Source organism: Chanos chanos, chromosome 2 (genome assembly GCF_902362185.1).
Source record: "Chanos chanos chromosome 2, fChaCha1.1, whole genome shotgun sequence".
NCBI classification, from domain to species: Eukaryota; Metazoa; Chordata; class Actinopteri; order Gonorynchiformes; family Chanidae; genus Chanos; species Chanos chanos.
Genome location: NC_044496.1, coordinates 15,438,129 through 15,449,529, shown reverse-complemented (window position 1 = coordinate 15,449,529; position 11,401 = coordinate 15,438,129). Strand labels below are relative to the sequence as shown.

Genomic DNA, 11,401 nt, shown 5'->3' with positions numbered 1-11,401 from the left:
GGCAAGCTAATGCAAATATTATCATCACCAGATAAATATCACACAGAGCTGTCCAAAAGCCTTGTAGTATTAAAGCAGGTAAATTTGTCGTTATACAATCGTGAATGAAAGTCCTTTTGTATTTTAACAAAAACGTAAGGATTAAAAAAAAAACGATCGGTGGATAATTTACAACAAATAACACAAAGAAAAAGAACTGAAATCTCTTGACAATTCCGAACAGGAAGACCATTATGACTCGAACAAAATCTGGCATACTTATCTAACACAGTTAAGGTCAGTTTGTGAATATGTCATTTGAACCTGAGCTCTCATAAGGACTGGGAAAGGTAAAAGACGATAAGAACACATTCAGGTGAAAAAAAGGGTGTGAATAAACTGACACTGTGAGATTGCGATTGCGTTGTGGGACCGACCTCTTTTCTGCCCGGCAGTGGGAACAGACAGGTGACGACTGCTGGAGTAGAGAGATGTTTCTGGGGTTGGCTCAAGGGACACATCTCTTTGAGACTGTAGATAAAAACTTCCTGCTCCTGGAAATAATACAAGAGAGCCCGTCTCTATTCACTGAAAACAGACGCCTTACATCATTTACAGCCTGTATATCACCTAAATTGCAAATCAGCATCTCAGTGGAGTCTAAATAACAGAAGTTAATCTATTAGCTACTCGCTTATATTCTGTAAATGTTTATGTTGGCGCCATTTGGAAAAAAACACATTTATTTCACTTGCGAAAACCCAAAACTCCTTGCGCATATCATTCAGATACGTTACCATGGAGACGTCCCTACATTAGGGCAAGTGTGAATGTGCGTGGGATACAGTGCTTCCCCGAAGGCCCACCTCAGTGGCTGTCCACAGGGTGTTCTCCATCTTCATCTGACAGCTGAGCCGTGTTCCCGGGCAGGGCATGCGTCTCACCTCCATCTGACCTTTAGCCACATTCACCACCGAGTAGTTCCTGCAGGACACAAAACTCTGCTCTTAGCTTCGCACGGTTCGCTGATACCGTAGCACGCCCCCAGATTTATCTTTCAACGCGCAAAACCGATGCAATGCGTCCAAGCGTAACTCCAGACCCAACATACTTATACACAGTCTAACATTTAGAGAAGGATAATAAACAACGCATAAATAAGTCCTGTGATTCCTGCAGGGTCCTGTTGTCTTATCACCCACAAAGAAAACAACAGGACTCATACTCAGCTAACAAAGCATACTTTGTGAAGTGCTTGTGTGCGGAGCGCAAATATTGATTTCTAACCAGCACTGAGTATGACTGAGGGGAAAAATATTTGTGGTTGTTTTTAAACCAGCTTTAATATTAATTGTTGATTATACCGATGTGTGTGAGAGTTCTTGAGTATTTTCTGCGGAGGGAAAACAGATTTGTTGACTTACGACTTGATTAATTAATTTATAAGAACGTTTTGATCATTTCTTATGCAAAGCGATGTCATTAGTCTGTTGACTGTGGAAAAATCCCAAATGTCTGATTCAATATCTATGGGAAATTAACTATTAATGATCATATAATTACATAGACTTTATATTTACTTGAATCACAAATTGTCAAACAGCAATTAAGCTCATTCTCTCCTCTCCATTGAACATCTTTCCAGTACATACTTCACTCAGAGAGTTAGAAGAAACAACTTTATTCCCCTAATCTTAAACATACAGCTATAAATAACAAATAAAAAAACGGGCAGATGAAATAAATAGCTAGAAAATACTGGCTTGATTTTTGTTATAACATAGAAAACTTAAAAGACTTTGCCGCTGTATCTCAGAGGAAAAAAAAGAAACAAGGAGATACGAAGTATGTATATGGTTTATGTCTTCCTCTGAGAGCTGTTCTGTATAACACAACATGATTCATTTGGAACTGGTCTCAAACCTCTCAAACGTCTGTGGGCAGGGAGTCAGATGCTCTGGCCATTCAGCTAAAAATGTGAATTAATGACCCAATCACCAGGCTTTGGCACATCTTTCTGAGGGAGGAAGGTTTGCCCTTGACTAGCCCATCTCTGCAATGTACACGCTAAAGAGCGTAGCCCACCATTCTGTGTACCTGATCAATGTGCAAAGCTCTCTGTTAACTGTTATGATTAATCTTCAAGCACTACAAAAAACATCCAAAAAAACCAAAACAAAACAAAGAAAAAACCAAACCAAACAAACAAACACGACAAAACGTGGTTTCTTGAGTGTGTGAGAGTTCCTTTTGAACTGAACATTGGACTAAGCCTGATTTCTCCTATTCTATAGCTAGCTGCAGTTAGGCACATTTAGCAGTGAAAATGAGTAGTAATTGCCTGCACCTGTGACATGAGATAAAAGCTGATGTTTTTATTGTGCAGAAATGACCTCTGAGTATCCCAGAATGCAAAGCTAAGAAGAAGAAACAAAGCAGTCATTTGTCTTGTCACTTGGGAGCAATCTTCTGAAATCAGCTCAAGACCTAACTGGCTCCATTAATCTTTTGAGGACTCTCCATGAATAATCATTCTTCACACACACACACACACACACACACACACACACACACACACACACACACACACACACATTCTCTCATTTTCATGAAATTCAAAAGCAACAATCCTCTTTTTAAAGGAAGAATCGTCAGCTTTCAGGCTTACGTGAGCTAGGCAATTCACATTCTGAAAGCTTGCGATGGGTTTCTTTATAGGAGTGAATGAGCAAGAAATTTTGGGGAAGAATACAGGGCGAGAGGTTAACAAGAAAAATAAAGAAAGAGCCCTGAATGAATTCCAATCACTCAGACACCAATAGAGGTTTACTGAAAAAGACATCCGTAGAAGAACTAAACTCAAATGTTTCAACATACCCATGTGACTCATTATGTGATTCAAACATTAGTTAGTTTGATAACCCTTTTAGAAATGACTTTACAGGTCAAACTTCCCTTCTTGCATCTCTAGGCAGTCTATTCAGCAACGCTGCACATTTTACCCTAATTACCCTGCATAACAACCTCCACAATGCACACAGAGCTATATGCACAGTTACACAAACAAACACATGCATACATCACACACACACACACACACACACACACACACACCTGTCGTCTTTGTCTCCATCCCAGAACATAGCGGAGTGTGCCTGCTGTGAGGAGAGGAAGAGCTGGCTGTGTTGATCACACTGTAGTATGTATCTGAGGCAAGGGAAACTGGGCTCCTGCATCTGCCTGAGCAGTGACATGGCCAGAGGACGCTGCAGCAAAAACACAAGAGTAGGGACATTACAATTACTGGGCTTCAATACCATTTACCGCATATAAGAGCCTCGATTTACAATACAGGTGTCTTTTCACTTACATTCATATTTAACAACAGAGTGCCATTAACATTACCATTTCAACCACAAAATTTTGTTTTCAAGTCTAAACTTGCATGCAGATATTTTGACTACGTGTGCCGGGCAAGGTGAGTCACTGACATACTTTCTCAGGTTTGGTGTCCCAACAGTCCATCATGAGGGCTTGCAGGCAGTAAAACTGAACCTCCTCTGGGTTTCCCAGCACTGGCCGAATGCCCTTTGACAGCTTTTTAGCAATCTGCAGCTGGTGGTTCCCCAAGACTGGCCTGCGACCAGACAACAGCTCGTACAGAACCATACCATAAGAAAACATATCCACCTAGAGGAGGGAGCGAGAAAAAGGAGAGAGCGAGAGAGAGAGAGGGGAAGAGAGAGAGAGAGAGAGAGAGAGAGAGAGAGAGAAGGAGAGAGAGAGAGAACTGAGTATCGTGCTAGCAAAAGATACAGATCTATCAAGACTAGGAATTTCCAGTAATGGCCAATGTATTACAGTGAGAATTCAGAGAGACAGGAAAATGGGCACATTAAAATTCCAACAGTATCATGGTTCAGTCAGTTCTATGAATGGACTTGAAGTTAGATGAAAGAACACTAAAAACCAAACAGCATATTTTTAGGAAGGACAGAACAGTCCAATAAAATGAATTTGAGGTTGCCGTTTTTGCTGAAGTTACAGTAGCTGAGGATGACACCACTTGGGAAGTATTTGAAATATGCCAGAGGTCCCTGGTGTGGGATGTGGTAGGGCTACACAGAGACCTTATTCCATGTTCATATATGGCTGTGGAATAAGGTTATGGAATATCTCCTGCATATCTCCTGCCTCTAAAACAAAGACATTCCAAATCATTTATAAAACATCATACCTACAACCAAGCGATGGCACTCTTCTCTACATGACCCAAACAAAACGCATTGGGGGAACAACCTTGCTTTCAAAAACTGCCCGACATGCCCGGGAGTTTGAATATGTCCTTTAAACCCAAAAAAGGAGGTGGGTTCACCTATTGACGTATAAGCTTTACAGGCCCTATAATTTCCCTTTGAGAGCTCTTCTACAGAGGGGATGTGCTGAGGGAGGTTTCAGCCCCCAGTAAAAACACGCTTGCTGTGAAAACTCCCGCGGGAAAACAGGGCTCACATTCTCCATCGGCAGGGTTCATTAAACCACAGAACATGAAAGAGTGTGGAGCAAGCGAACGCAGCCCCAGAACTGATTAGGCACAAGTCACACACTCTTTTCCAGTTACAGGAATACACTTAAGCATGGGAAATGAAGCATACCCAGAGTCATCAGCCTGTAACACAGCCCACACTCGATCATATACACTTACCACACACACACACACACACACACACACACACACACCCTGACACACACAGACACACGCACAGACACACACAGACATACACACACATACCCACCCCCCGACACACACATACACACAGACACACATACACACAGATACACAGACACAGACAGACACACACACACACACACGCACAGACACACACAGACACACAGACACACACACACACTGATATCTATCATATCCTCTGAGGGAAAACAAATGTAAACAAATCAGTCAAACCACATTAAATGGTCTGAGCTAGAGAGGAATAAACTCTCTCAGTGGGTGGAAAACCAAAGTATTCCTTCAAAGAATCAGACACATTTTTACTATTGTACTGGCAACTACCTAAAGCAGCCTGTGTTCATCAGACAATGAGACAGACGTACTTCCTGATACCCATGACTCAGAAGAATGCTATTATAAGTGTATCACGCAGATTTCTTATCTCTAAAGTCTTGACTGTTGAGTTTTAGACATAACATTACAAATACTTGACTGCTTGAAGAGCAGCTAAAATGGTTTGACTGGACAACACAGTATAACTGGTTCTCTGACTGGGATGAGGAGGTGATGCGATAGAGAAGATGTTGGATTACAAAGTCAGATATTATTACATGATACTGTGCGGTTTGAATAAAGGTTACCTGAAAAGAATTTCACAAGTTTCACACACTGAGGGGTGTCACTTTACCTTCTCGTCATAGACAATGCCAGGTCTGATTTCAGGAGCCTGATATCCAGGTGTGCCCTCCACCCCTAGTGCCCCTTCATGGAAGGACTGGCGTGATATTCCATAATCTGACAATTTAATGTTAACGGAATCACACAGCTCTAGCGACCAAACCAGGATGTTGTCCGACTTGAGGTCACAGAAGATGATGTTCTTCCTGTGGAGGTAGGCCAGACCTGCTGCTATCTGATAGGCTGCTTTAAAGGTCAGCATGTGACCCAGTGGCATGAATTGAGACCCTGGTGAAAGACAGATGGAGGGAGTAGGAACTGTTACAGCAGTGAGATTACAACCTAAACAAACACTGAAACACATCTGATATGACAGATTTTTTTCAGCCATCTAATCTCTTGAGATTCACTGTTGTAAAGGGATGATAGGTGGACATGTGGCTGGATTCAGGCCACGTCGTCAATAACGTTAGGGAAATCTAGTGATTATTCTGCACTGTATTCATGGAAAGCAGAGTTATTTTTAAGTGCTGTCTTTCTGTGTCTGATGCAAAGCATGTTATGCTACCATGTTGTGGTAATCATGTTGTACCTTTTGATCGCTCCTCCAACACAGTGTTGAGGCTGCCCAGTGGAGCTAGCTGCAGGGCAAAGCACAATGGGTGTATGCTAATGCCCACCAGAGGAACGATGCAAGGGTGCTGCAAAGAGTGAAGCATGCTGGCCTCCTGCCGGAACTCTGAGAAGCTTCTGGAAGCATCCATGGACTGCAGGTGTTTCACCATGGTGTCTGTAATGATGTAAGAGACAGGACAGATGACACCTTCACTTAACGTGACATAAGAGATGGGACAGATGACACCTTCACTTAGCATGCAGCTGCCATCAGGAATAGCTGTGCCAACACTCCTCTCTGGATAGGATGATATTAGCAGATGAATGATGACAGCTAGACTCACATACGCACGCACCACACGCGCGCACACACACACACATCTCACAAACGGTATTGTGGGTACACAAAAGGTTTGGATGGCAAACGTGCACTGTTTTGGGTTAGTGAGTCGAAAATGACTAAAAGCCCCAAATGGAAACCAGCCCTAGCTGTAATCTTGACCTGAGAAACACTGCTCTGATTTACGGCTGAAACACTTTTAATGACTTGGTTATATAGAGGTGCACCTTCATACTGTGCAGCGGTCGCTCTGTACACACACATAAAGCCTTAATGAGTAGGGTACAGTTTCTCTCCTGCTGAGTAAGACCGTGCTAACCCACACCAAACAACATTTTACACTCTTAAAGGTAGCTTGGAATAATTATCCTGGGAGCCTATGACCCCTCGTAGGATCTTAAAATGATTTTTTTATTTTGGTTGGCTGACCTCGGGACCTCGGTGGAGACATAAAAGACAGAGACAGCTGGAGTAAGGCTCGACTGATTTACAATCTAACTGGATCGGAGACGGCATGGCAACCATTCAAGGCAGTCCACAGCATTTCCGCAAACAGCTCCAAGAGGATAGTACTTTATGTCGGAGATAACACCAATTTTATTTATGACGGTGACAGCTAATCTAAGACTGATTCTAATCCTGTTACCTGTGCATGTGAACATCAGCCAAACAGCCTTTTCTTTTGTGTATTTCTTTCAACAATCCAAACCAGACCATGTGAGAAGGTTGTGGACTGTGCCAATGATAAGCTGTGTGAGGTAGTTGTATATTTGATATTTTATTCTTCTCTATGGATATATGAAACCTAGGATTAGCGACACAATGGATTCAGCAATGTCTGATTACTTTTAGAAGTAGTGCTCCTTGATCCTCTATAAGGAAATGAGAAATATTAAGGGAAACAAAAGCTATGGTGAAAGCTATGACATGTTTATGCAGGCAGCCACTCACCACCCACTCTAGACCAATGAGGCTCCTTTTATAAGGCAGATATGTCTGCTGGTTGCCATGGGGTTACCATGGGTCACACAACATTGGAACAGAACTTCAAGTATCCAACCGATGGGGTGCATAAACTCTATGTATTGGTGAGTGTGCAAAAAAGTGTATGTGCATGTATTGGTGCATGTGTAAAACTTTTGCACATTTTCAAATACGTACACTCAGAAACTACTAGAAATTTTAGTTTCTTCAGTTACTACTTTTAGTTACCTCAAATAAATAAATAAAAGTCGTTAATATGACACATATATACTTATAGAGAGACAGTCTTTTGCATTTTACAGGATGTCTGTTCTATGAGGACTCTCCCATGGACTACACAGAAGAAGTTGCCATTTGCTTGATATTTGTAGTCAGTATTACAAATGAAATCAAAAGCTCCAAGCTGCAGTTGGGATTATTCTTTAAACTCGGTCAGCGAGGTCAACAGTATTTTATTAACGCAAAACTCACAAAACTGCAGAGCTGCTAAAGACGGAACAGTGCGAGTGTTTGTACTGTTGTTAGAGTGTTTTTTTCTTCAGATCTGATTTTATATGTCTTTTCTGAAGGGTAAGAAAAGGCCATAGAGAACATCAATAGAATCAAAGATCCAAAATTTCAAACAGCACAACAAAGAGAGAAGTGTAATAGTGTAGTTGATAAAAGGAAGAGAGCTGTCTAGAGGAAGGTGGGAGTTAAAAGCCATTCAGAAGAATACAAAAATCACTGAAGTATGACATAGATCAAGGTATGGAATACTGATTACTGAAAAGGTACAGTCAAGTCCTAAACCCATTGCTGCAAAGCCCTTACGGTCCATTCTAACAGCCTAAATTCATCCACCCATTTAAAAAAAAATAATAACTAGGGCATTCATATCAAGATTTTCATTTTGTTATACCTTTTTGTTACATAAACCAGATAAATGTAAATGAGCAGATTTATCACATGACACAGACAGAGAGTCTATATTTACAAATGCCAAACACCCTGGTGTAAATCTAATCAGTGGTGTGTCATACTTTGGAATGTGGAAAGTCTATTTCACATTAAAGACATGAAAAAAAGCAAGGCTGGGAAGGAGAAATAGAATCCTGAGAAAAGAGAGAGAGAGAGAGAGAGAGAGAGAAAGAGTGAAAAGGCAGGGAGGAAAGATAGTGAACTTGTTTATTTGTGCGAGCCTGACTATATGTGTTTGTGAGTGAGTGATAGAGACAGAGAGAGTTAATCCAGTGAGGATTAAACACTCTCCAGTGATTGTGGAATGACAGAATGATTCTGTTCCAGACCTCATGCTGTGAGCTGCTCACTAAGGGCTTGTGGAGATCGACAGGATTCTGAAGACTGACATCTGTGGATGGGGCTTGGGACTAGAAACCGGGGGAAGTTGAGGCTTAGTGGAGCCCAGTTCTTTCCCATATGATGTAAAGAAACGCTTAACTTCCCAAAACATCGATATAAGACTAATGAGGACAGCGATGGGTGTCCTTAATCACCTGTGCCACTGTGGAGGGACTGCTGCCTGCACTTCTTAAAGTGGAAGCGTTTGACTGCCACGGGCCGGCCCTCATACTTTGGCTCTGTAGATGATGGTACCACTGCCACCCTGACCCAATATGTCCTTCTCCCCCTCACTGCACTCCAATGCACTCTTCACCAAGAACAACCTGAAACATACACACGAAACATACAAAATCTCACACATGAGCACACATACACACTCATACAACACATACTGCCTCCCTAAATCCCTCATAGTACATGTGAGGGGTGTGTGCAGAACATAAGGATGCCTGTATGAGTTGTCGTTACGCACATAGACGCACGTATATAGTCCAAATAAGGGTATTACGATCTGATGCCTTTTCCTGTTGTCAGTGACTACATACGCTCTTTGGCATGTGTGTCCATGACGCTACATTCTTAAGCCGAAGACAGATTTCTTTCAAGTATACTTCAACACAAAGAGGAGAATAAACAGTCTGTTCTTGTGGGTTACGTTGCGGCTTTGAGTACAGTTCTGGCACGCAGCCAACTCAAACTATGTTCACTTTTCCATCCATCCTGGAAATCATTTCCATTCAAGCTCCATATGTGAATGTAAAGTTTAGGAAACATTTTTCAAGGCAATTTAATCCGACACGCGCTTCACACGGAAACCTAGCCAAGTCACTCGCTCCAAGTCCATCATGTGACTCCATGCTGACATCTCTCTGTGGGATGCTTTATCATGGTCATGGATGGTGATGTAAATTTGCAGCAAAAGTGCTACAGGAAACTTTTATTTATACATTATCTAGCTTCTCAGCTAAATGAACAAAATGTTTGCAAGACTGGATAAATATTCTGAGTGATTGTTTGGCCTGTTTATACTAAACATTACTGTAAGCTTATGCTTTTGTGCCAATCATGAACTTACGCAACTTAAGAGTCACGAGGGGGTTTTAGCCAAAATGACACATACTGTATGTAAGAAAATGACACTCATGTCATTAAGGAGGCATTAATGACTCAAGTTATTAAGGAGGCTCTGCAACATCACATCCTGATTGGGCGATCGCACTGCTCCTATAGGCTATACCAGCAGTGTGTCAAAGGTCGTTAACATGAACACCCATACATGAACATTACAGTAGCTTTGTGTTAAATCACTGTAGCAGATATTACTGGTAGAGATAACTGTCTAGTCTTTCTAGACAGCAGACTGAATCAAGTAGGATTGAATCCAGAGAACAGCTGTGTGTTAGAGCAGAGGCTCAAAGCAATCCCGCTGGCAAAGTCATGTGTGAGGGTTCAGGTCATTTTTCAAATTTTGACATGTTTTTTATCTGTTCAAATGTGAAATGTGTTTTAAACATGTGACCAAAAAAAAAAAGGAAAAAAAAAGAAAAAAAGGAAGTTAGAAAGAAAAACCCACACACCTGAATAGCACATTGAGTTTGGGTCAATGTTTGCTTCGACATGCTCAAACAACCGTAATCTTTTTCATAAACCACATCACATAAACTTTGCCTATATTGGCTGCCAGGTGACTCATAAAGGTGTGTGCTTATATGCGTTAACAGCGAGGAGACATACCGTGAGGGGAAGTCAGTCATAAAGAGCTCAGGGACCAGCTCCTGTAGAGGGACAGGCTGCTTGGGGTGCTTTGGGCAGGTGATGTACTCTTTATCCACGGCGGCTAACACACAGTCCTCCATGTTGAAGTAGTGGACATCACTGGGGTTGCCTCCGCTCAGGGGTTGAGGATCTGTATGCCTGGACATAGTGCTGCAGATGGGGCAAGGGGCATACTGCTCGATCAGCAGAGAGCCGTCGCTCTCACTGGCCGTCAGAGCTGCGAGCAAGCAAGACAACAGGACTACACTTAACACATACAGAACTCATACTTAACAGATACACACACACATACACATGTACATGCACATATAAATGCACCCCTCTCTACACGCCCCTAAACCTGCCAAAGGAGATACATAAATAAACCCTCACTTTTGCCCAAACAAATGATGAGGAAATAATCATCTCAAAAGAAAAACAGTCTGTAACAATAGGAGTCGGATTAGCCGCAGTGAGTGAGTGAGCGAGTGAGTGACTGAGCGAACGAGCGAGTGCAGATGCAGCTATGCATGAGATTAAACAACAGAATGAAGACAATGACAGAGCCACTAATTCTGAGTATATAAACTTGACTACGACTTATCCTCACCACAATCATTGTGTCATTAAGATTCCAACAGAATATGTATGTGTGTATACGTGTACTTGTGTATGTCCGTGTGTATATACAGCAACTCTGTTGATGACTAAATCTGTACAGCTTAATTTATGGACATTAAGTTGTTATGACTTATAACACTAAAATTTATGACCTGACCATCAGATGATGAGATTTTTCTAGACTTTTAGATACATGACAGACAGCATTTTTCATTGACTACAGTAACACTGACAGACAGTCCCCAAAGCAGAACAAAAATGCCTTCAAAGCTTAACATAAAAGTGAAGTCAAAACCATACATGTAATCTGGTAAGAGTTTTCATTTATGACACTGAAAATGATGACTGTAAATAAG

General features: G+C 41.7%; 1 protein-coding gene across 1 annotated transcript in view; it reads right to left on the bottom strand.

The window, feature by feature from the left end:
* The window catches only part of lrrk1 (leucine-rich repeat kinase 1), a 37,859-nt gene that overhangs the window by 4,623 nt on the left and 21,835 nt on the right, over positions 1-11,401 (bottom strand). The window contains 9 exon segments of the mRNA XM_030766364.1: positions 417-533; positions 846-963; positions 3,094-3,245; positions 3,475-3,669; positions 5,397-5,674; positions 5,979-6,176; positions 8,822-8,900; positions 8,902-8,992; positions 10,404-10,662. Coding sequence (XP_030622224.1) covers positions 417-533; positions 846-963; positions 3,094-3,245; positions 3,475-3,669; positions 5,397-5,674; positions 5,979-6,176; positions 8,822-8,900; positions 8,902-8,992; positions 10,404-10,662 — 1,487 coding nt within the window.